General features: G+C 33.3%; 1 protein-coding gene across 1 annotated transcript in view; it reads right to left on the minus strand.

Annotated features, from left to right (window-relative positions):
- LOC141453579 (acetylcholine receptor subunit alpha-like) overlaps positions 1–26,907 on the minus strand; it is a 338,623-nt gene that overhangs the window by 31,676 nt on the left and 280,040 nt on the right. Inside the window, exon 5 of the mRNA XM_074126968.1 lies at positions 12,485–12,594. Coding sequence (XP_073983069.1) covers positions 12,485–12,594 — 110 coding nt within the window. The remainder of the gene's footprint in view (positions 1–12,484; positions 12,595–26,907) is intronic.

A 26,907-nucleotide genomic window follows, 5' to 3' on the forward strand; every position in this document is an offset into this window, starting at 1 on the left:
TAACTTCTATCGCGTTTAATCTTTCTAATAAAAAATATTCAAGTTACCAAAGCGCTGTTTTGTATGAAGCTAACCTTCACACGAACCTCAGTTTTTTTTGGCTTATCTACTAATTAAAAACCGTTACAAAAAATTCCATGATCTCACTTTTAACCATCCTATTCAATGGTATAGGGTTTCTATTCCACCCTCATTATCCCAAACAACCCTTCCATAACCCCACTTCTTTCAAACAACAACTGTAACCATTAAAATTTTATAGTGAGTTCCTCAATTGGGGGACATAACACCACATTGTACTCAGGCCATTACGTTTATCATTCTGTCAATAATTTCGCTTGCACACTTTTTGTGTAGTAGTGAATGTATACATCAATATTGACAAAAAAGGTAGATGTATTTTTTATTTATACATATATATTTTTTTAAGGTGCGGTGTACATTTATTGCCTTGAGGGTGTAATATTGATGTAAATTTTATTCAGAAATTAATAAACTTATTCAATACTCCCTTGTTCGTCTCAGTAACCTCTATGCTACTTGCAATTCAGCAATTTTTGGGAATGATCTGTTTATGACAAAAAAAAAAAAAAAGAAATTTTTTTGCCCTCCAATATTTGGGAGTCAAATCAAGGACGTGATATGATGCTTGCACGTAGATCAATATATGGAAGCCTTTTTTGACGGGTGGGAGGGGTTAAGCGGTTGAATCTTTTGCAATGCAACTTCAATTCTTGAACATAGACTATAAATAGAACTGAGAACAAAATTATTATTTGGATAAATCCTTTTGAAACTAAGATAGATAGATAGATAGATAGTGTTTTTATTTTTCTAATTTACAAAATACACACAAAAAATTTATATATACAAATACACTATAGACAATGGACATTTGTCCGTCTGCCAAGTTAACCTCGTATGTTAAAAACAACTGAAAATATTTACTTCTAATTTTAATAAACAATTTACTTAATTAAATAATAATTGCACATTTTTTTTTTTTTTTTTTTTTAATGCAACCAAAAATAAAAAAAACAAAAATAACGTACTTCAGTAGTAAGAGATTGGAGATAAAATAATTAGTATGAGATTAAAGGTAAAATACACAAAACTGAATAAAATAAATAATTAAAGTGAAAAATAAAACTATCCATTGTATTGTGAGATCAGGAAAGCTCTATAAGTGGATGCGGTCTGTACGTATGAATACAACGGGTACCAGTTGCCCCTTCCGTTTAAAAAACTTATAATCTCGTCACTAGTCAATTCTGCCTTATTGAACCACCTTACCCTGTACTCCCTGAGTATCGGACACACGGCAAGGAAGTGGAAAGCACACTCTTCTACACCCAAATTACACATAGTGCAGAGTCGGGAATTTTCATCTGCCCACGGCTTGAAGTTCAGATCTAACAGCTGGCATCTCGCCCGAAACACTACTCTCTTTAGGTGTAAACTACCCTCGTCTGACATATATTTTTTATAATTATCAGGTAGATCCTGACTCAATAGCTGGTTATAAAGAGAGTAATGCTGCGAGCGGGAGGCCAGTGACAACATATCCCTTTTATGCCGATCTTCAAACAATTGCAGAATTGTACTCTTCCAATCAGGCAACTTTACACGCTCCTCCAGGAACTTCTCGACGCCACAACCATAACGATCCGATAATTCTAGCCAAGAGCGATACCAGTATAGTTTTTTATTTATTACTTTTTGCGCAATAATTTTGGGTAGACGATGGTCGGGTAGTTGTAGAACTTTTATTACATATTGTATCTGCATTCTTAATGTATATAGATACAAAGGTTTTAACCCAGTCTCTATAAACAACATGTAACTCGGTGTCCAACGTGGTAACGCAAACAGTTTTTTAATAAAATATCTTAATAGTATTTCTACTTCATCAAACTGTTGGTGACCCCACACTTGGCAACCGTAACACAGAGAAGTTACATGATAAGATGATTATGCATGAATCCTTAAGATATAGAGATGTGTACAGATTTAATCTCATATCTTTTTAATCAAGCTAAGACCAATTAACCAGTTAATCTCCTTATTACACTTGAAACTATAAAGTTCACTTAATTGTAGGTTTTAAGAAGATTTTCAAAGTACATATTAGCATAATAAATTTAAAATGGGTTCTCATTATCATAAAAGTTTTAAAGGTGACCTAATTCTAGTTTTATCTAACCTTTTCAATTCATAAAGCTATTAAAGGACCCGCATCAAGATATTAAAGGTCAAAAACTGTTAAGTTTCTAGAGTTAGATTAATCATTCTAAACTTGCTAACAAAATAATTTATTTATCGCTTAATAATGAAATTTATATACAGCTATTATCACAGACGTTTTATACTAACACAGAAATGTATTATTATAATATTTTAATTCATAGACAAACTGCTGGGGCAAAGATTCGTTTAAAATATTACAAATTTGTTCAAATAAGAATCATGTGAACAGCAATTACCTTCAGGCATTCCCATATGAAAGCTGCTTTTGAAACTTGCGGCATCCTAGACCGGATAGTAGAAGCTAACAAGCCAGCCGTAATCTGATTGGGTAAAGCTACTCAGAGGATGGAAGTTATGGACATTTCTATCCTACTGGTACACAACATTATCTCCACTCCAGGCAGAGAAGAGGAGTATCAAGTATCAAATTCTCTGAGTATAATGAAGCTGTACATATGTGTAGATTTAAGATCCCAGGGTCAACTCGGATAACAGCCTCGCCTCGACAGAAACGCCGTCATTTGCGCAAAGGATTGGCATCACAAAAACAAACATGTTCTTGCAACGCAGAAAATTGCGCTGTTATGTATTACATATAATGGGGTGGACTCTACTCTTCACAACCTGTTAATTCCAAAAGTTTATTGTTTAGTTCATGAAAATTTGTGTTTTATTCACATTATTTGGCATATTTCTTTAATTAACTAAAGAACAACACACAAATCTAAACTCGTTAAACGAAAATCCTTTCTTTCGAAATTAGTACCTAACACTCATTTAACATCATATTCATTTTTCTTCTTTTTATTTTATTTTATTATTTTTAATGTAAATTTTATATTTTTGAATATAGTTCTTAAATAAATTAATTATTAAATTACACGTTTGCAAAAAATCGTACTAGATTTGATGATTCTGATCAGTTATATTCTTATGGTAGGTGAATTCCTTTCATAATGCCGACGCTGTTTTGAGGCCTACTTTTTTGCAATTAATCATAGATTTCTGCATCAATTTTTAAAATAACCCGAATGCATTGTATACCATTCGAAAGGTGATCGTATGTAGATGTTTTCCATGAATAGTGCGTTTTTATAATATTTTTGAGAAAAATGAAGTTTTTTTGGAAAAAATGAGAAACTTGCTATTTCTTATGTTTGTGCCACAAAGTGAAATACTTGATATTATTATTTTGGAATACAAATAAGCTTATTTAAAAAGAAATTTAACCTTCTTTCTAATGAGCTTATTGAAATTGCTGTAGCTTCAATAGTTTGAGAAATATAGGTAATTTTTTGCTAAAAAGTAGTAACACCTTGAAAAAACATAAAATTAAAAATATCTATAAAACGGAGCCGAATCGAACCATAGTTCATATGGAATTTTTTGTTGCAAATGATGCCCAGAATCGCCTCCCGAAGTTACGGTAGTCTTATGCTGAACACCCTGTATGTGATAAAGAAGGCTATGGCCACTTTATCAGTAAAGAGCAGAGTACTTGAGAAGCTGCTCTATCGTCACTGTTTTAATCTCTATTTCTTTTCCAAAATAAGTACAACTTCTTTTAACTGCCAAACATCGATTTTTCTTAACATTATATAATATTAAAACAGGCCGACGTACTAACTTTTAATTAGCGAACAAAATTCTCTAAATAAATATGGTAAAATACTGGGCATATTAATTGGTAGTTGGACATTAAGCTTCGCCTGAAAAAATAGCCTATTACTTTACATAACTGAGTTAATTAAAATGCTTCCGAAATAGTGCGCAAAATAAAATTAAAACAGTCATAGATCATTAAAGAAAGACCCGATTTCTTCAAAAACAGCAAAGCTATTAAACCACTGCAAGTAGATTGAATAAAATAGCAAGTCTTCTTAGAAACATAAATAGACTTTCACAAACTGGGTACAGTTTTTTTTTTTTTAAATAGAATTTAACTTAAAATGTCAGTTAGTCTAAAAAGACAATTATTTGGTTCTAAAAGTAGAAGAGAATAACAAATGACTCTAACGCTTTCTTGCTTTGAAGGAAAACAATTGATAGTTGTTGTTTAATTAATTTCTTTTAATAATGCATCAGTTTTTCCTGAATTTTCCCCAGCTGTTCTTAAAAATGGTTTCCATTTTAAAAAATTTGATTTATAGAGTGATAACAGAAATTATCTTGGAGGCTATTGGTTTATGTTAGTTAATTATTCAATGAAGGAGCTATGGATGTTTTATTAGTTAATAATAGATAGTAGATAGTAGATAAGTAGTCTGCAGAGACCTACCAGAAAGTTTTAATAAATAATAAGGAATCAGAAGCAGTCAGTTTATTCAGTACTTGAATAGAAGTAGTTCGCCCCTAAATATAATAATAATAATAATAATGGATTAGCTATGAGGTTAGCATATGGGACTCCCATGCGGAGGTCCCGGATTCGAATCCAACTGCTGGCTCTTAGATTATATCTTCCTACGGGCTTCTTACAGCTCTGTCCATCATCATTGTACTTGGAGGGTTTGAAGAAGATTCTTTAGCAGCGCAATCGAATGAAGTTTAACATTTTCTAACTTCTCCGGCTGTTTATTACTCTAAGAGAACACTAGATTTTGGAAAAGTTCTCATTAGGTCCACATAATTCTGTGAGAGGCAGCAGTACGTCAGTAGGATATTTTGAAGTTTCTTCCATCTGCAGGACCGAGCACCTGAGAGTGACACTGCGCGTCTAAAGTACTCTTGTTGAACAAAATGGAATCTTTTGATTTGATGTTACTAACACAGGTTCATACATCTTACTACTGTCACTGCCAAGAAATACCTTATCCCAAGTAAGTTGTCGAAAATTGTAGTACTAAGTTATGTTCCCTATGTTTTCTTTTTCTAACCAAGTGATTACATATTCCCGTAAGGTAATAACTGCGCCTTTCCTAATAGCTCCCATACTGATTAAAGCTAGTTAGAATAAGGGAAAGCAAGAGGTTGAGAATAATCTCGAAACTTTAAACTCTGTTCGCATTAAAAGTACTCGACTCAACCAATTTCGTTTAGAATAGCGATCTTTTATTCAGGACCAATGAATACCACGGAAAACTTTAAAGAATTTGTAGAGAAGTCATTGCTTGTTTCAATAAAATCAATATCTTTGAAGGCATTTACTCCCTGAGGTATTAATGATTGGAGATGCCCTAATACGAGTACTTAACCTCTACAAAGTGAAATATTCAAGAAATTCATTGGGCATGAAATTACTTATCCATTTATTAAATAATGATCCCAATTTCTTACTTCAATAAAATTATTTTTGTTAATGTTGTTTAAAGTTGATAAAATTTATTTTAAATTGAATTATAATTCCGTAACAATTTATTATTTAAAATATGTAATACGAGGTGTGGTTATTAAATAACGAGACTGATGCTGCTACAGAAGAAATATGCATGCGCCAAATCTTATCGATCGACAGGTGTGCAGCGTAAATTCTTCTCTTTCGATTGCAGCGTCTCACATGTTTGTAAAGAAATCTGTCTGACCGGAACCGTCGTTTGTGTAAGAGGAGTTAGTTCCGTTTTGCCGAAAACATGATACTACACATGTAGTGCAACGAATGGTCGTGAAACTTGGTGAAACCGCTACTGAAACTTATGTTTTATTAAAAGAAGTTTATGGCGATGAATGTTAATTACGTACGCGAGTTTTTGAGTGGTTATCAAGCGTTTACAAGATGACCGAGAAGACGTCTGAGATGATGTCCGCCTGGGTCGCCCTTCCACGTCCAAAACGGATGAAAATATCGATTAAACAACTCAACTACCGTGAGGTACTTGCTTAACTCCGTGAAAGAATAAGGAAAAAACAACCCGATTTGTGAAAGAACAACTCATGGGTTCTCCATCAAGACAACCCGCCGGCTCACACTGCATTGGTCTGTCAAGACGTTTCTAGCCAAGTACAACATCCCAGTTTTAGGCCATCCGCCTTATTCGCCTGACCTGGCCCCATCTGACTTTTATCTGTTCCCCAAAAGTCAAATCTGCATTAAAAGGAACACGATTTCAGTCCGTTGAAGCTGTGAAAGAAAAAGCGGCACGTGTCATGCAGGAGCTCCCTGAAAAAGACTTCCAGCATTGTTTCGGACAATGGTAAATTCGCATGGAGCTTTGTAGAAATAGGGAATAGGTGTATATTGAAGGTGATAATAACTAAATATGTATAAATTTAAAATAAAATGTTTTATAGCAATAGTCTCGTTATTTATAGGCACATCTCGTACTCGTATATTATTTAAAAACAACGACAAAAATTAAATGAGATTGTATTTATTTAAAGCAAAGATAAAGCAAAACAGTCTTAAAATAAAGATTAAAAGATATAACAAGTTAATAATGTTATAAAGGGAAGTTAGAACATGGAGCATTTATAAGTTTTAGGTAGTAAAATGCTTAAGAACTTGTGAATCCAAAGCCCCTATATAGAAGGAGCAAATTGGTAAGCGGATGAAGTTGCGCTCTATCAGTAGGACTGCTGGTCACGCAGACTACATTGCCAACAGCTCGTAAACCATTTCCTTACCTTTAACGCTGTTCAGACTGAACAAGTACCCACATAGAAATAAAAATGTGTTAAATTAGATATCTCTGTAAGATGTCAGTACACAGGTGACAAGTCGAGAAAGGAATCTAATAGTCAATATGATTGTAATTATGTGATTTCATGTCTTTCTAACTGTTTAAGAGAATATTTTAGCAATGAAGGGGTGTAACTGCTCAATCGCTTTCTTTTTCTCATCATCAACTGACTAAAGTCAGCAGTATTTCTGGTGTGTAACAATAACCTGGTTACCACTAAAGAGTAGAACCTGACAACACTTCTCTAAGCTCAAAAGAGACACACAATAACCAAAAATACACATTATTATTGGTATTTGCATTTATTAGCCATTAACATCTGTAACCGAAGAAAAAAGGCGCACAAGACCTAAACAGTTTTAGACCTATTAGTCTACTATCCAACTTGTATAAATTGTTCATGATGGTCTTGAAAAATCGGCTAAATAGGACATTAAATGAAAACCAACCAACAGAACAAGCGGGTTTCTGTAACGGATTTTCCACAATCGACCATCTGCAAACAATAAATCAGATGTTAGAAAAAGTCAGGGAATATGGGGTCACTATATACTTAGCACTGATAGATTTTGAAAAAGCATTTGACAAGGTAAACCATGACTATATGTATAATGTTCTGTCTAAGCAAGGAGTGCATTCTAAGTATATTAGACTATTGAAGTATATACGAGGTATGTTCAAAAAATAAGGTGAATTTTCAAATTTCGCGGGCTACGTACATTCGAATTTCGATTGTCTTTTTTTTTTTATGTTGGTACACTTGTCTCGAACATATTTTCAAAGTTGTAGCTATATAGCATGTTTAGTTAGTATGTTAGAGGCATAAATAAGACAAGTGTTTTGCGAGTTCGGCGATTTTCTTCTGTCGAAAAAAATGGATCAACGAATTTGCATCAAATTTTGTGTAAAAAATGGAATTAAGTGTTAAAAAACACTTGAAATGTTGAGAGTGGCGTACGGTGAGAGTACTCTGTGTCAAAAAAATGTTTACAAGTGGTACAAGCTTTTCACAGAAGGTCGAGAAGATGTGAATGACGACGCTCGCCCTGGACGCCCCAGCACATCAACAACCGATGAAAATGTTGAGAAGAATCGTCGAATCACAATTAGAGAAGTTGCTGAGGTTGTCGGCATATCGGTTGGCACATGTCCTGCAATTTTTTTCGGAAATTTTGGGCATGAAGCGTGTAGTAGCGAAGTTCGTTCCAAAATTGCTGAATTTTGATAAAAAAAAACCGTCGCATGAGCATCGCTCAGGAATTGTTGAATGACATTATCATGTCTCAGTCACCGTATTCACCAGATTTGGCGCCCTGCGACTTTTTCCTGTTCCCATGATTGAAGAGACCCATGAAAGGACGGAGATTTGCGACGATTGAGGAGATAAAAACCGAATCGCTGAGAGAGCTCAAGGACATACCAAAAAGTGCATATCAGAACTGTTCCGAGGATTGGAAAAAATGCTGGCACATATGTATTATATCTGAGAGGGACTACTTTGAAGGAGACAAAATAAAAATCGATGAATAAATAAATATTTTTTAAGAAAAATGAAAATTCACCTTATTTTTTGAACACACCTCGTATATTCCCATGTGCAGTTACGAGTGAAGATGGATAGAACTGGAGCAGGATTCAATATGGAGAGAGGGGTAAGACAGGGGGATCCCCTGTCGCCTAATATTTTTAACGCACTGCTGGAACAGGTGTTCAGGAGTTTGAACTGGGAAGATAGAGGTATAACGGTAAATGGAAAAAAAATTAAATAATTTAAGGTTTGCTGACGACGTTATTTTGTTTGCCACATCTGTAGAAGAACTGTCAGGTATGATACAAGACCTAATGATCCATTCCTCTGAAGCTGGGCTGAATATAAATGTTAAAAAGACCAAACTTATGACCAATGGTGCTGAAAGTATTATTACATTGAATGATGAAAAAATTGAGTGGGTAACGGAAGCAGTGTATTTGGGGCAAACCATATCATCCAAAAATAGGACCACGCAAGAAATAAACAGAAGAATCTCCATTGGTTGGAAGAAGTACTGGTCTCTAAAGCATATTTTTAAAACTCCATTAAATGTTAGTATTAAAAAGTGGGTATTTGACGCATGTGTACTTCCGTGTCTCCTTTATGGAGCCCAGACTTGGTCGCTGTCTAAAAAGAATGCTTTTATATAGCGTACTACGTCAGCAGTAGGAAATGAAATTACAATTACAATATATCGGAGTTAGTGCGTTTTGTCTTACTATAAAAGTTATGTAATTGTATTTGGTTTCATTTATTTGCATTCTTCATTTTACAAACCAGCTTTGTAAAGCTTTATAGTTTAAAAGATTTCAAATAGCGAGATTTCTAATTGGAGAAGCATTCTTTTTCAGCAAAGGTAGGTAGAAATTAGTATGAATGAAAGATGTGAAGGTCAGCTGTAAATAAACTGTGTACAGGAGAGACCTTAATATTCACCTTAAATACACAATTAAATAAATGTCTATACAAATGAACCCCTTTTTCATATTTAAGTTGAATAAAGTTTCAACCTAATCTAACTAGTTTAGATAAAAGTGATCTGGTCTTTACCAGAACCTAAATACCTGAATGATTGTTACTGTTCTTCTCACCTACACAAAGTACTCAGGTCGGTTAGCCCAATATTGATCAGCTGCCTAAAACTTGTATCACTTCTAGAGAGAGGATGTGAGCTAGCCAATTCTTCAAAGACACTAGTTTCCCAGAGGAGTCACTAACTTTCAACTCGAACTGTGCAAAGTAAAGTCAAAACTCTTCAAACACCTTCTGGGGAAAGCAAGAGAACGAAGAGCAGAACAACTTACTCTAAAACAATTTTTCCGAAGAAGAAATACCAGCAGCAATGTATGTAAAAAATAAAACTATAAATTAAATAAAAATAAAAAAAAAGGTTTAATTAATAATAATTTAAACAGAATAAATTGTTTTAAAAACCATAATTGTAGTGCTTTGTTAAAGGGCTTTCAAAGCCTTGTATGAAAATGAAGAAAGCCAAGTTTTACGAGAATACAGCGTTCTTTTAGAAATTAAAGTCTAATGAAGTTGCTTTGAAACAATTCATTTTATTAAAATAGAAAACAAGTTGATGAAAAGTTTCAGTTTTGTATTTAAACTTGAAAGTTAATTTATTAATGTAGAAAATAACTTAAATTTAATAATTACTCAAGATAATTGAAAGAACTAGGGCGTACATTCAAGCTGGTGCGGGGTTCAACAAGGAATCTGTACGTCATTATGCCATATTATCTCACACGTTTCTGGTAGGCTTTTTCTTTACCTGTTAAATTCTTTGTAAGCATTGAACTAAAAGAGAATGTTTTAGGTTTTAATATTATCGGCATGAAAACACATACATCTAAGAGAAATTTGAACGTCATATTTCAAATGCTTGTCGTACTTAGTACATGGCACTCAAATTATTATTTGAGAGGAGATTGTTAAGAGTTTGATAAAAGTACCATAAAAAATTAACACAGTAAAAGTACAGATGAGAATGACTAGATGCAACTTGTTCGAGCATGATATCTGATTATAATACCGAACTTACTATTTCCATAAGGCATAATCGTAGATTAACAAAGTTTTAAAATAAGGAATAGGAGGATTTATTTATATTAAAAGAGAATACAGAAAATACAGAACGGCATAGAAGCCGAATAGGTCACATACGGCGATGAAGAGAGGCAGGAAAAGCATTCAACAAATCCCATATCGAATGTCAAAATCATAATCATGGATTATAATTGCAAACTATTTCAAGGAGTTGTGGTATTTGACCTTACTAAATCTTTTATATAAATAGCGGAGTCTAAACTTAACAGAAATAGTTTCTTTAGAACATACCCAAGAAATATGACACAATAGGCAAGAAGTAGCATTTGTCGTGAAATGACAATGCTCAATAACTTGTTTAATTCTCTAAAATCTTGGTTATTTTCAGAATCTGAATTTATTAAATATCAATATGATCTTTTTTTCTTTGTAATAACAGAATTAATAACTTTTGTTGTGGTGGCAGTAGTAACTTCTTTGACCACTGAAATTTGTGGTTTAGGAATGTTAGCAAATTAATATAATTTTAAGTTGTGGTTAGAGGTTAAAAGTTCAATTTTTTAGAAAATTAATTAAAAAATATAACTCTTAACAAAAACCTACAGTTTAAAAAGATAAGTATAATGGTTGATTAAATGCTAAAAAGTACACAAATCAGCAAGATCCTCACATTTCATTAATTCTTCATTGATTTCATTTAAGTAATTTTACTCTATTACCTTTTCATTAAGATTTTTTAGAATTTATTAGATATCACAGACGGTTAGCTGTCAATTTTCATGTACAAAATATTTGTTCAAGTAGCACAACATTGACCTTACATTGATTGTTATATTTATTAATCTGTAGTAAATAAACTATTAATTACACGATAAAAATAAAAAGCTTATATAAAAAAAAAAATTATGGGCTAAAAAATTCAGAAGCTATTTTTAAAAATTAAGGAGATTTTTGTACCTTTTGGATAAAATTTCTTTTTTGTCTATTCGACAAAGTTACATATATCTGCTTTACAGATTTTTTAGCATTTGGCATAAGCAATTCTTTTATTATAACCTGATATGGCGTAACCAGTGGAGATCTTTTAAAAGAATGCTTAGAGTTACAGTTCCCAAAGAATCCACAAAAACAATTTTTTTTGGTAAACGTTTGGAATAAAATAGGAAGGCAAAATTAAACTGCGATTTCAGTACTTACAGAAGTATAAATAGTACACGAAAAATAGAATCGCGTTTACAGTACTTCTCCCTAAAATTGAAAGAGGAATTAAACGTCAAATACGCACATTTGCAATATTTCCTTTTATATCTGCTAAGTGTAGGATGGCGTTTTAATGATACGCAGTAAAGTTTGAACACCTTTTTCCGGCCAAATTTTATCAAAATTGGTCGTAGTTATTGATTATTAAGAACGGCCTTACTTAAGTGGTACAAACTCCGTTTCTAATGTTGAAGACGTCGAGATCCGCAAATGCTATATCCACATAAAGTGTAGAATCGAATTCATTGATGTACACGCCTCGATAATTTGAACGATTGCAGTACATGATGGCACTTTACGAGTCAAGTAGGGAAGCTTTAACCACTTCTTCGTGCAAAATTTTGTCAAAATCGGACTAAGCGTTATAGAAATATTAGTAATAATAGTTTTAGTGAGGGCTTGACCTACGCGGGGCAAACGCCTCTCCTAAAGATACATAGCGTTGAGACCTCTAAAAATGCAAATATACATAAAATTTGAATGACACTTAAAAATAAAATCTGATTTAGAACCTATTAACATTTAAAGAGAACCTTTTGCTCAACTCCACTTAATTGCAGTTAAATGAACCATTTAAACGTTCAGTTTTTTTTTAATCATTTTTAATAGTATGAAATTAAACAAAACCTTAAATAACTAGAAAATAAGTCGGTGCGGAGCAAAAATTGATAAATCAAAGCGCTATAGAAATTCAACGCTCTTGAGAACCAGATTATGATGAATTTGAAGATCCAAATTTGAGGATGCTTGCAATGAATATAAAGAAAATATTAGTTACTTGTTGTAGAGTACGATGTCAGGCCTCCAGATGTGATCCGAGGGTACATGCAGCATTTCTACGCCTCCATATTCTTTCGGGTCCCATTGTAATTTGTAATCGTACCAAGACTGAAACAATTAAAAACATTATTCTTACAAAAAAATTTTTTATAAACATCAATATTGTTCAATGACAATCCAAATTAAGAAAAATGAAGAAGTTAAATTCGTAAATTATTTCATAATTATTGTCTTAAAAAACAATGTAATAATACAACGAATTGTATATGATATGGAACAATAAATAAAACTACGAGGGTAGTTTGAAAAGTCCGTGCAAAAATAAAAACTACTTAATTTTTTGGGGTAAACCTTTTTTATTTTTCAACATAGTCTCCTTTTAGGCTTATACACTTCGTCCAACGCTGCTCTAGTTTGTTGATCCCTTCCGAATAATAGGATTTGTCCAAGTCTGAAAAATAGCCATTCGTTTCTGCAATCACCTCCTCGTTTGAATAAAATCTTTTTCCCGCCAGCCATTTCTTCATATTGGGGAACAAATAGTAGTCCGAGGGAGCCAAGTCTGGAGAATAGGGGGGATGTGAAACGAGTTGGAACCCTATTTCCATTAATTTTGCGACCACAACTACTGAGGTGTGAGCTGGTGCGTTGTCGTGATGGAAAAGGACTTTTTTGTGGGCCAATCGTGAGCGTTTTTCTTGCAGCTCGGTTTTTCAAACGGTCCAATAACGATGAATAATATGCACTTGTAATAGTTTTACCCTTTTCCAGATAGTCGATGAGGATTATTTCTTGCGAATCCCAAAAGACAGTCGCCATAATCTTTCCGACCGAAGGAACGGTCTTCGCCTTTTTTGGCGCAGATTCCCCCTTGGTAACCCATTGTTTAGATTGGTCTCAGGAGTGTAGTGATGTATCCATGTTTCATCCACAGTGACGAAACGACGCTTAAAGTCCTGTGGATTCTTCTGGAACAGCTGCAAACCGTCCTTGCAACACTTCACACGATTTCGTTTTTGGTCAAGCGTGAGCAATCGCGGCACCCATCTTGCGGATAGCTTTGTCATGTCCAAATGTTGATGCAAAATATTATGCACCCGTTCATTCGAGATGCCCACAGCACTAGCAATCTCACGCACCTTAACTTTTCTGTCATCCATCACCATATCATGGATTTTATCAATGATTTCTGGAGTAGTAACCTCAACAGGGCGTCCAGAACGTTCAGCGTCACTTGTGCCCATATGGCCACTCCGAAAATTTTGAAACCACTTATAAACTGTTCTAATCGAAGGTGCAGAGTCACCATAATGTTTATCAAGCTTCTCTTTAGTCTCCTCAGGCGTTTTGCCTTTCATAAAGTAGTGTTTAAACAACACACGAAATTCTTTTTCGTCCATTTTTTGAAAATCACTCGACTTCCTCGATTCAAACGAATGCCAAACACAAAGAAATAGTCCGATCTGGCTAAAACTTGGTGTGTGTTCTTCCAAGAGATGCTACTAACTAAACATAACCTCGATACGCGCCAGTAGTGCTACTTTGCACGGACTTTTCAAACGACCCTCGTATATAATTGCAGAGAAATAAGTAAGTTTCAAAAAGCAATCAATGCTCACAATTCCTTCCGCTATGGAAAGTCTTTTATTAAAGCAAGACATTGACTGATTTCTTCAAAATTTATTAAGTTGGTAAGTTAGTTTTGAGAGAAATTAATCTCCTAAGACATAAAGTTAATTCTGGTTAAGAGAGAGAACTTTAAGCTAAGTTTCCAAAGGGCGGTTATCTTGTTACAGTGGCAGTAGAATAGTAAACTGTAGGAGCAACTCTGTAAGTTGCTTTTATTACTTCTGCAAATCTTACAAAGGTCAAAGATTTCGGTTTAATAAGATACATTTTTATACGATAAATAATAACTGCCTTCATTTTGTGAAAAAAGTGAAAATCTGGAATCTAACACACTGAGGACTTTGGATTGATATTGGATTAATTTCAGTGCACTGATTTCCTTATAACTTAAAATTTTTATCAACTACTGATCTCGATATTATTTATAATGTTTAGGAATACCGTATTCTATTTTTTCTTTTTTTTCTCTTTGAAGACAGAAAGAATACTTAAGTTGAAATAGCACTAGCTAGCCAATTTACTTTTCTATTCGAGTTATAAAGAAAATGGTTCGTGCAATAATCTACTAAACCTTAAAAACTGTTGCGTACTGCGTGGAAAAAAATATATCACTGAGTTTGTAAGCCAAATTAATGGCCCTTAGAAGCTTACTCAGGAAAAATTATTCTAACGTATTGATAAATGTGTTCAAACAATAACATAAATGTTTAACTGAATGTTAGCAAGTAAAGTAACAAAATTGCTGGGCCTTTTTCCCAAGTTTTAAAAGTTACACTTACAGATGATTGAATTTTAACAAAACCTTTACAACATCAGTTGTTGTGATAATACTTAGCTGGAATATCCAGTTTGTTCTTCCAGCGATTTCACATTAAAAAAAAGAAGGTTTTTTTCATTTTCACACCTAGATACTGATTTCCAGAGAAATTAAATTCATTTTTCAATTTAAAGAAAAACTTTACTTAAGTAGTACATCTTAAAAGAAAATAATATTCTGACTCCTAGCGTTTCAAGAGTTAGGTTTTGCACTACACACTATAAAGTTTCTTTAAGGAGTACAAAGAAGCATTGTTTGTTGCAAAACTTGTTAATGTTTTAGTTTATCGCGTGCAGCAACTATCTGGACCAGTATTCATTTCTTCTTGTCATAAAACGAAGTTTGTAACTTTATATTGATTTTATACCTTGTTAAAAGGTTTGATTCTCACCTCCTTGATGCCAGTCACGAGTACTCAACTGAGAAGTAACTCAGAGCTCCATTTATTGTTCAGCTAAGAAAAAAAAGTCAATTATGGTCTGCTGATAGACTAGTTAAGGGAACGTTTTTCCGAACATACGAGGGTCGTTTGAAAAGTCCGTGCAAAAATAAAAACTACTTAATTTTTGGGGGTAAACCTTTTTTATTTTTCAACATAGTCTCCTTTTAGGCTTATACACTTCGTCCAACGCTGCTCTAGTTTGTTGATCCCTTCCGAATAATAGGATTTGTCCAAGTCTGAAAAATAGCCATTCGTTTCTGCAATCACCTCCTCGTTTGAATAAAATCTTTTTCCCGCCAGCCATTTCTTCATATTGGGGAACAAATAGTAGTCCGAGGGAGCCAAGTCTGGAGAATAGGGGGGATGTGAAACGAGTTGGAACCCTATTTCCATTAATTTTGCTACCACAACTGCTGAGGTGTGAGCTGGTGCGTTGTCGTGATGGAAAAGGACTTTTTTGTGGGCCAATCGTGGGCGTTTTTCTTGCAGCTCGGTTTTCAAACGGTCCAATAACGATGAATAATATGCACCTGTAATAGTTTTACCCTTTTCCAGATAGTCGATGAGGATTATTCCTTGCGAATCCCAAAAGACAGTCGCCATAATCTTTCCGGCCGAAGGAACGGTCTTCGCCTTTTTTGGCGCAGATTCCCCCTTGGTAACCCATTGTTTAGATTGTTCTTTGGTCTCAGGAGTGTAGTGATGTATACATGTTTCATCCACAGTGACGAAACGACGCTTAAAGTCCTGCGGATTCTTCTGGAACAGCTGCAAACCGTCCTTGCAACACTTCACACGATTTCGTTTTTGGTCAAGCGTGAGCAATCGCGGCACCCATCTTGCGGATAGCTTTGTCATGCCCAAATGTTGATGCAAAATGTTCGTTCATACTGTCGGTTATATTTTGGTAAACATTAGATGTATTATAAATGAAGGAAGCAGAAGATATATGTGGTCGTGAAACCAGCTGACTCATATGGTTTGAAATAATCCTTCAAAGTCCTTCAGTATTATCATAAATTCTTCAACAATATTTTGGTATAATTTTTTGCAGGAGAATCGGATTATATGCAATAATTTATTCTTGAAGAAGTCGCTAAATTGAGTCTTGTTTTAGCTTTTCTAACTCGGTCATTAATTCAATCATTGTTTTAAATAATCCGAGCTAATTTCTGACTTTTTATTAATAATATTGCATAAAAAAAAATTCTGATTAATTTTTGAAGCCGTTGGCTACGCTCATTATTCTCAAAATCACTTACAAATGTACAGCTTTTTAATTTTTTTTAATTTTTTTGTTTCTTTCACTACTAATTCAAGTTTTATCACTGTATGCTATTAAACAGACAGATGGTTAAGGTGAGCAATATAAATGTGTTCAAACAATAACATAAATGTTTAACTGAATGTTAGCAAGTAAAGTAACAAAATTGCTGGGCCTTTTTCCCAAGTTTTAAAAGTTACACTTACAGATGATTGAATTTTAACAAAACCTTTACAACATTGTGAGGAAACTCACAAGTAAATTTTAGAACACCTTGCACAAACACATTCACTTGCAATTACAATAACACATACATTTTACACGAATTAAGTATCTCTAGTGACCTTGTTTTTTTCATTTAGATGGATTAACCATAATAATCTGAATACTGAAAAACCTCGAAACAATTTTATGTATGCTTCATTCGAAATTGGATCAATTTTATACAGAGAAGAAGGAATTTGTATTAAATTGAACGTCAAGATGATGAAGAAAAAAAAAGTAAGAAAAAATTAAAAAGATGAAAATCACAACGCTGAAATATATCTGGGGAAAAGTTTTTGTTGAAAGGAAAATATATTACTACAATATCAGCAGCCTGGAAAACTATTTTTTGAAGGTATAATTTATTACAGCACATATTAGTCAAAAAAAAGTCAAGTCAACTATCTCATACATAAATCTAAGTAGAGTAACTAATTTCTCTGGTCACTGCTTCTCTCCTCTGATATTTGTATCTAAGTTTTATCAAAAATTATAAACCTATTGAATGTAATATCTAATTTTTACAGACGGGTCCAAAAATCAATTAATGTAAGAGTCCATTAAGTAAACTTAAATGAGAAAAGGCAATTCAGATTGCCTTAGCACTTGTAAACTGTTCAGCTAAACTAATAGCAAGCACTTATTAAATTAAGCTGTAAAATACTCGAAAATCTGCCCTATTGCTAGTATGACATGACATTGCAGAAGTGTACTAGAAGTTTGGTCAAAAGTAGAATTCATAACCTGGAATAAATGCAGAAAAAAAAAACAAAAAATATTTTGAAACTAATAGACAGATCAAATATGGGTTCGAGGTCACGAAGCAGGCATTTACAAGAATGAGATCACCAATAGCTTGTAATTTTTGTACACATACATAAAAAGCAAACTAGTACTCGACAAAGCTCCAGCCTAAGTCTTCAACTCGAAATTTAGAGAACGGAGTAAGCTAAATATTGGCAACCGTCGTGTGAAGTGAACATTAAAGGAAGCTTCTATAAACGATTCCTTTAAAGGAGGAAACCCTGGTATTATGATCTGTTCATGCTGAGAAGAGGATTTAAAACAATAAAAAATATGTTCAGATCGAACTATGCGATATGTGGAGTATAACTTGCTAGAATCGGAACAGTCAGACAAGTGAAATGTAAAGATAGCCATATTGTCATAATCACGCGTTTATGAACTACAAGATAGCATGCCAGACAGAAATGAAGGTTTGATGAACTTTATAAAATATTAAAAGCTCCATTTAACTATTTAAAAATTTTAAAAATATAGTTGAGGCTCACATCTGACTAAATGCAATATACATTTAAAGAAAAAGAGTTAAGTATAGCATTATATTTTTTTCAGGCAAGCTTCTTTCCAGCCAACAACCAATTAGGTAGTCATGGATAGAAGCCACTAGCAAACATTCTTTACTGCAAAGTTCTCAGATTAATCATTAAATAAAATCCAAGGCCTAGACCGGGAATCGACCCTAGTACCGCAATACATATTAGCTTTGCGGGCCTCGCCTTGTAACTGTACTTATACAATACGCCTAATACAATATAAATTTTTAGTTTGTTTAATTTTAGCATAAAGTAACTGTAGAATAGCAAAAATTGGTTGTGCTAAAATAAAAAATAAAAATGAAACTGAAGAGATGAAAACCAATCGAGATATTAATCGCAAGATCATAGACAGCAGTCTATCACAGCAGAATTATGAATGTCCATCCTTTTGATATCACTAAATGACAGTTTCAATTTAAGCATTATTGAAGCGGTAATATTCGTTGAAAACGCTGCGGGTTTTTTTCCGTTCAAACTTGGAAAAAAAAACAAAATTGAATAATCCTACTTCACTTTGAATTAAAAAAAAGGCGAAGGGAAAAATTGCACGGTACAGTATTTTTTCCAGTTCGATGATTTGACATTAACTTAGTTGACAGACAAACGGCGTTCTATAACCGACCATGCGTAAAAGCGCCACGTAGGTTTGTTCTTTAAATATAATGACTCTACAGGCATTTATTGGAAGAGGAATTTCAAATTTTTTACGTACTAATGTTGTTTCGTATCTTAATAAAGAGGAATCCATTGGATATTATGCTCAAGTTCGAGTATAACCAAATCATAGTATTGTATTAATAAAAGCATTCCCTTTTTTTCCCCAGGCGGAGTTTAACATCCAACTACCAATTAGGTCATAGTATAAATAATAACAATGATATTGTAGAGAATTGTTCATCATTTTTGGTGAATGATTCATAAATCCAAAAAGAAAAAAGAATATTGCTAATTTCAGTTTTAACTATTTAATTTTCTGCCAAGCTTTCGACCTAGGGACTAGGCCATCTCCAGAGCTTATGCTAATAATAATTATTGTTTTATATTGTTAATCTAAGATTCGTGGTGCCTTCTTTCCAGACTCTTAAGGCAGTGAACTACCTAACAGTCAAGGTTCTGCGTTGGATGAGCACAGATTGTTAAAACACCTGACATCTCATGTATAGTGAAAATAAGTTCGAGTAGGAACGGTTATAAGGGGCGTTAAAATGACCTTAGTTTTTCAATGCGCCAGAAAATAAAAATAAATAAATAAAAAATAATAATTATGAACAAATCCAGAAGATGACCAAATCATTTATAACATGATGAAGAATCAGTAATATTATTAATACAGACGTATCTTAATCGCAAAATTAGTCCATGATAACTCTTATGGACAGCTCCTAACTGTTCTGATCTTTCTTTTCAAAATTACTAATAACCTTGTTCACAGTCCGTATATCTACGAGAAAAATTTCTTAGCCTCATCTATTATTTCTAAAAGTTTACAAAGATCTTTTCTTTTTCTTTTTTAAATCAGCCTTTCAATTTTTGGTTGCGTTCTCTGAGCAACTACTGTAATTTATTTTGAATGACTTTGACGCTACCTTTTAAAATACGCCAAAAATATATTAAAATTGTGATCAAAATTAGACAGATCAAGTTAATTACTTATTTTTAATACAAAAATAAATTAGTTTAGTACTTAGGTTTATGGTACACATTCAATTAAAGTTAAATTTTTAATTTTTTTATGTTTTGACTACATTGGTATAGGTTTGTTACAGTAATTTTATTTTGTGTGTTTTCTGTCTGTTAAGGTACTACCTTTTATAGTCTACCTAATAGTCAAAGTTTAAAAAATATAATGTTAAGAAGGGATAGTGTAGCAGTAAATTATGAAGCTGCCTAGACCAATGGTGGTTGAATCACAGAGTCAGCATTTGAATAATCTGAAAGCCTCGGCCTAACCACGAGTACCAGAGTGTATATTCGTCAACAGAGATATTTTCGTGGACAGCATACTGGCTGATGATGTCCGGTGAGTGCTTTTAACTCAGAATAATAAATAGCGGAGAGTTTTGAGCAACTATTATTCCGGAAGAAATGGACGACTCAGCGGTTGTAAAAGAGTAAAGATTTACATTTAGAATAGGGTATGTGATATGTTTTAACTATTTATGGGATTGTATCGTCAAATTTTTATATATATTTAGACTTTAATATATTTTAATTAGAATTCTGTCCGTAGAAACAAACAAATAAATAAATTAAATATCCAAAAGATAGGAAATGAATCAGATCAGTTCTTAGGGTAATGCATTTTCATGCGGAGAACCTGGAAAATGGACTCAGATGTTGGCAAACCATAAATAACTTAAACCAAAAACAAAATCCAAACAATTTACATACAAATGATTTTAGGTCTAATATGCAGGGCTCCATGAAAAATTATTTGTAAATGGCGATAATATAAAGCGGCGTAAGCATTCTCATTCGCATTAGATTTTTAGAGCTGACCACTTTTCAGTGCACTGGCGATCTTCTAAAGTATTTCTCTTTGCAGTTGATACTGCTCATCGGTTATCACTAGAATTAGAAAATTTATAAGATGACACGACTCGGCTTCCGTTATTGAGTACCTAAAATCAAACAACTAATTGAGGACATCTTGTAATTAAATATTAGTGGTTCAGTTTCATCCTTAATAATTTAAAAATAATATTACGGAAGTTGCCTAAATTATTACGCTTCACGTATTATTTTCACAGAGTTTTCCAAGTTTATATCTATGCTTTGGAGGAGTAATATATTTAGAACCAAGAGCCAATCTATTTGAAGTAAAACCGTTAAAAGTATAGCCTGCTATAAACAATTGGTTGCCTTAGCAACTGAAGGAATGGTTTGTGAGAGAGAGATTATAGAAGTAAGACGAAGTGAGTTATCGCCTAAGGCGTTAAGGATATAAAACATACTTTACAAGGTATATCATTTTTTTTTTTTTTGTTACAGGCTTTTACATTTTATCAGCATTAATTTTAAGGACCATTAAATTATATTACCATTTTTATGTTATTAGTTTGAATTTTTTTTTTTTCACAACTTTTTTATTATATACTTTTTTTTGAACAGAAGTATATTAAAAGATTAGCTCTTGGTGAGTCTTAGAACGCGGTGGTTCCAGAATTGAGTCCATTTTTGTTTGCTCTTACATTTTGAAGCGTCCAATTTGCTCGTACAGGCGATGGAAGGCTATTTTTTTTTTTCTATAAGAGGTTACTCACTACCCGAAGGCAGTCTAGGCACAACGTTAGCCGAGCGGTTAGAGAAAAGGCCCACGAAGCTAAGATTGTGTGGTACTGGGTTCGATTTCCGGTCTAGGCTTTGAATTTTATTTGATGGTTAAAATGAGAAATTTATAGTAAAGTTCGTCGGCAAGTCGCCTGTCAGTCCACGTCATCTAATTTAGTAGCTGGACGTAAAGCTCGCCAGGAAAAATACGCAATTACTTTACAAACCAGAGTCGGCATAAAAGCAAAGCCCCATGGAGTTTGAATCGGTCAGTGGATTTCTGCTTGCCTATACTCAAGAAAAAAACAAAACAACTACTGTAAATAAGAGTAGAAACTGTATGAAATTCTTGTAAAAACATTGGAAACGCAATTGTTTGTAATCCACAACTGGTTTGCTAGCCTCATTTTTTCACTAAAGGGTTTGAATTTCATGATGTAACAAAAGCTTTAACTAACACATTTAAGGGCCAATTCGATCTTAATTAGATACATTTGCATTTGTAAGGGAAAGTCTTGCCTATACAAAACTTTCTATTTGTTGATGGATACAAAACGAAGCATAGAGCAACATGGCCCCCATGAATGAAGTAGAATTGAGAATAATCTATAAACTAAATTTAAATAATTCATGACTCAACTTCATTGAATTTGCATTCTAATTAATGTTACAGAGTGTTATACTATAATTTTGGCCTATTTTATTATTTACATTTTTCAGCATTTTCTACATTTGATTATTTCCTAAAAACTATATTGATTGCCAAGACAATTGTTGGTTGAGACATTTGACACTCCAATACTGCGGTAACAGCTGGCACTACCGGCATCCGGGTAGTGCTCACTAATTGCTACAAGACCACCTCTATTGACTGTTGAAGAAAAATATTAGAAGAAAAAATCTAACATCAGCACAGTCTGGGCAGTAAAATTACCTTAAATAATGATAGTCTTAAAGTTTTTAAGTATTTTCTAAAAGTTCTATTTCCACAATTAACGAAAATTAACGGAATCTTTTAGTAGGAAGGATGTTTTTGTAAAATAATCTATTTCGATGAAAAATTATTTTTACTAATATCAGAAATAAAAAAAAAGTTTATCACTACATATATTAAATTCAAAAAGAATATCACAATCAGACTTTCCAATACCACAGGCTGAAAACCACTTTTAAATTAATAGCTAGCAAAAAAATAACCTTAATTTTTTGTCAATTACCTAAATAAAAATAATCCAATAACAGGGTGCGCTTATTACACGATCCAGTTAACGAAACTAGATGTATTCGAGTGTAGGAACGCGAGATGTGTTAAAGTAATGGGATAATGCTCTACTGTTTAATATTGAATAGAGCAGCAGGAATTAACCTCTCCATATTTCCAGCTGCAAGAAGCAGTGTCCCTTGGCTCTTTAACACATACACCTCCCGGCCTACCGCTGGCTGGTACACCCACTGTATGTGAACTGTAACCAACTTCGCTCTTCTTCTGCAGATGCTAATGCGTCCCTAAGCTGGCTTTTTACGTTTACGAGTTCTCTCTTTAGATTGTTTTCATGTGTGGATACTGTAATGTTTATTGTGAATAACCAACATTATATCATAATATCGACATGGACTTTTTACACGTTTTGAGGTTATTGGGTTGTCCCAGAAATAATGCACAATTGCAGGGTTTTTCAAAGTGTAATAATTTATGTTGTGAATTATTTTATACTTCATGAATTATTCTTAATGAATAGTAGTTAATTCAATCTTTACAAAAATGTCAATGCTTAATTTCCTTTATGAGTTTATAGTCGGTTAGAGTGGAGCCCATACAGCTCAAAACATTGATGAAGTCTGGGGTTCTGTCCAGTGTTAGTGAGTCCACTGTATAGCGATGGTTTAAAAACAAAATTCACGAGGGTGATTTGAGCCTTGACAGTACAAAGCAGATCGTGGAAGGAAGTCTTCTTTGGACGATGAACATTTGCGTACGTTGTTTTGAAGAAAATCCCAAGTACAACTGTTACGAGATATAGCGAGTAAACTTTCAGATTCATTTCATTTCTTTGCAGGAACAAAAATGAACCTTTTCTTAGCAGACTCGTTACTTGTTTTGAAAATTAGATTGTTTAGGGCAGTACTAGACGTTCTAGACAGTGGCTGACCACAGCTGGAACACCCAAACATTTACTGAAGCTGTTTATATATATAATAGTACAATTTTACATACATTTCTCCAACCAATGTCCTCCACTTCTTGGGTTTTACATAGTAGATAGAAGACTAAAATTAGAATTCTCACACATTAAAAAAAAAATTGAACTCACAGATATTACTGGATAGACTATTTTACATCAGGTTTAATCTGTCGTTTGAAAACAAGCGACTTATACACAATACAATTTTAAGACCCATCTGAATGGATATTGCAAATATGGGTTGAACCAAACTTTCTAACCTCTACAGAATGCAAACCGTTCAATCCAAATCCTCCGTACCATCATTAATGGTCTCTTTTAAGTTTCCAATCAAAACTATTCACACAAACCTTGACATTCTCATCGTCATTCTAGTAGCCCAAATAATATAATATAAATAATTTCCCCAATCCCTGCAATCCATCTCTAATTCCTAAGTCAACTTCCTCTCATCATACACCATCCCAGATGACCCTCCAAAACGATAAAAACAGTAGAGGCCTCGCGGTTTCTTTTCTTAGAGTAACGAGAGCAATTAGCTCGGCATTTTGGAATGCCACCAATTGGTGATTTCTAATGAGGGTATCCTGTTGAAAATTAAGTGAAGTGCTATCAATATTATTTAAATCATAAAAAAATACAGGTGTAACAATTAAAAAAAACAAACTTTGAAATAGATTCAGTTGTTGAAGAATATGTACTGTTTGACTTGAGATGACCAATTCAAGTAATCTGAGCAAACATTAGGCAAAATTTACTCATCATCAATTCTTATTTGAACTCATCATACTGCTATAATAGAATAAAGCTCCAGTAATTCTTTTTCTCTTTCACTTTCATGTTGACTACCCAGCTTTCCTTTTCAAAGATCGTTTTATAGCTAAATTTAATCCAACCAATTTGAAATCTTTGAAGCACACTTAATTTTTTCCCTTTCTGATAAAATTGAAGCCAATTAGCCGCCAATACTGCTTCTTCTTTATTGATTTTATTCACTTTTGGTCGTGAACTCCTCCAGGTGCTCCTAACACTCGATTCAGACAGGTTGCCTTTTTCACAACGCTTTTTTTATATCAGACACCCTGCCTCATCACCTGAAATAAAGATTACATTAGATCTCTGTCTAATCTGACCTAATTGCTCCAATTAAATTTATTTACCATTTGCTCTTTCTATTCCTATAGGTTCTTCAAACTTACTGGGCTCTTTCAAAATAGGGCCCCAAATGTTTCATTATCTCTCTTATTTCAAGAGAAAAATCTTGAAAAATGCTAAGTTAATTGTTGCTTCTTAGAAAGTGCTTTTTTGACTTAAAACTGCTCATCTCCAATAGTTCTTGCTGTCTTTGCGGTTTATACCCCATTTTTGTAACACGAATTATCAACTCTATTTTTCAGTCATTTAATATTGATTACACTATCTTCTTCTACTTTCATTTCCTGGTTCTTCTGCATTATGCATAAAATTATTTTCCTTTTTCCTATCGTTGAAAAGCCTTAATATAATAAATATCTTTCTTTATTACCTGCTTACCTAAAATTTTCTTTTTTTTACATCATTATAGATTGCAATAATACAGGGTGGGGCAAAAGGTATGAATCGGTTTTAAAGGGATGTAAAACAAAAACAATTCAACTTACAGAAATTATGTTTATATTTTTTGATTCAGTACAGAATCTAGTTTTTTACATTAAGTTTGAAAGATGATATCACGTAGGTAGCGGCCATCAGCCGCGATGCACTCTTGAAGGCGAATTCTGAAGTTTTCAACCGCTCTTCTGCACATTTCGATGGGTATTGCCGTAACTTCCCCTCTGATTCTGTCCTTAAGTTCTTCCTGGGTATGTGGACGATGTTTAAAAACTTTTTCCTTTATGTACCCTAAAAGAAAAAAAATCACAAATTTTCACATCTGGTGAGCGCGCAGGCCACTCCACGTAACCCCTCAAAGAGACGAGGCTATGTGACAATGTTGGAAGAGTTTTTTGAACCTGAGCTGGAAGAATTGAGTGAACCAACTAATCTGGGAGACATCTAGGACAGGGCTACATCCCACACTGCTAGGATTTCAATGGCGAGATTGAATTAGATTCTGTACTGAATTAAACAATATAAACATAATTTCTGTAAGTCGAATTGTTTTTGTTTTACATCCCTTTAAAACCGGTTCATACCTTATGCCCCACCCTGTATTTGAACAAATTTAATATTGAAATTGTTTATTAATTTCATTTATTTCTTGTAATTTAATAAAATTTATTAAAAATATTACCCCAGATTCAAAGCCATTAAAGTTAGGAGTACAAAATAATTTGCTGTCGTGCTGTTTACGTCTATTTTCAAATCTTTTCAAAAAAATTACAATATGAATTAATATTTCTTAATTTCTTGAACATAAGTTTTATCTAATGAATAAGTAAAAATTAATTGGAATAAATTTTTAGAAAGAAAAAATGAGATGTTCCCACTGTCTGATAACAAACAGTCTCAGCTGACACTACATAATGCAGTATACTCAGCCCATAACATGTGATTCATCTCTGCAAATTCTTTATTACTTTTTTTTTATGTCTGCAGAAACATGAATATTTTATTGCATATGTTTGACTTCTCACATTGTATCTTCCTCTATTCTATAACAACATTGTTTCTGTGATATTGTGCGAAAAAAAATTTACTCTCCAGTTTTAAGTGAATCTTGTTTCTTTCCTTAGTCGAAGACAAAAAGAGTTTGGCCTCCTCTGCAATTGGCGCAGAGCAGGCGCCACACAACTCTCCTTTTCCAAGCCACCAAACTTTCACTAGTTTTGATATTGCATTAAAATTCCTTATTCTCAGTGGTTATTGGGAGGTATTTTTAAAATAACCTCATATAGATACTTTTCAACGCTATATCACAATAATAACTAACACATTAAGTTATTGTTTACTTATTAATTTAACTAGCAATAAAACAATAATTAGGAGCATAATTAATGAGGCCAAGTAGTTGCTCAGTGAATATGGTTAATTGAAAGATGGAATGGAAAATTGTTTTACATTTCGATTAAATTTTACTTCGTACTTCATATCCAACTATGTTGGATGGTGTTAGCCTAAAACGCCACTTTGCGGATAACCTTCCTCTATCAAACTTTGCGACACTAAAAAAACAAAACTGCTTACAGAAGGGAGAATAATCTACTAGAAGTTAGTTTTTCCGAAGGACTCTG

This window comes from Rhodnius prolixus, unplaced genomic scaffold (genome assembly GCF_049639745.1).
Source record: "Rhodnius prolixus isolate KJV_2025 unplaced genomic scaffold, Rpr scaffold_3, whole genome shotgun sequence".
Taxonomy (NCBI): domain Eukaryota; kingdom Metazoa; phylum Arthropoda; class Insecta; order Hemiptera; family Reduviidae; genus Rhodnius; species Rhodnius prolixus.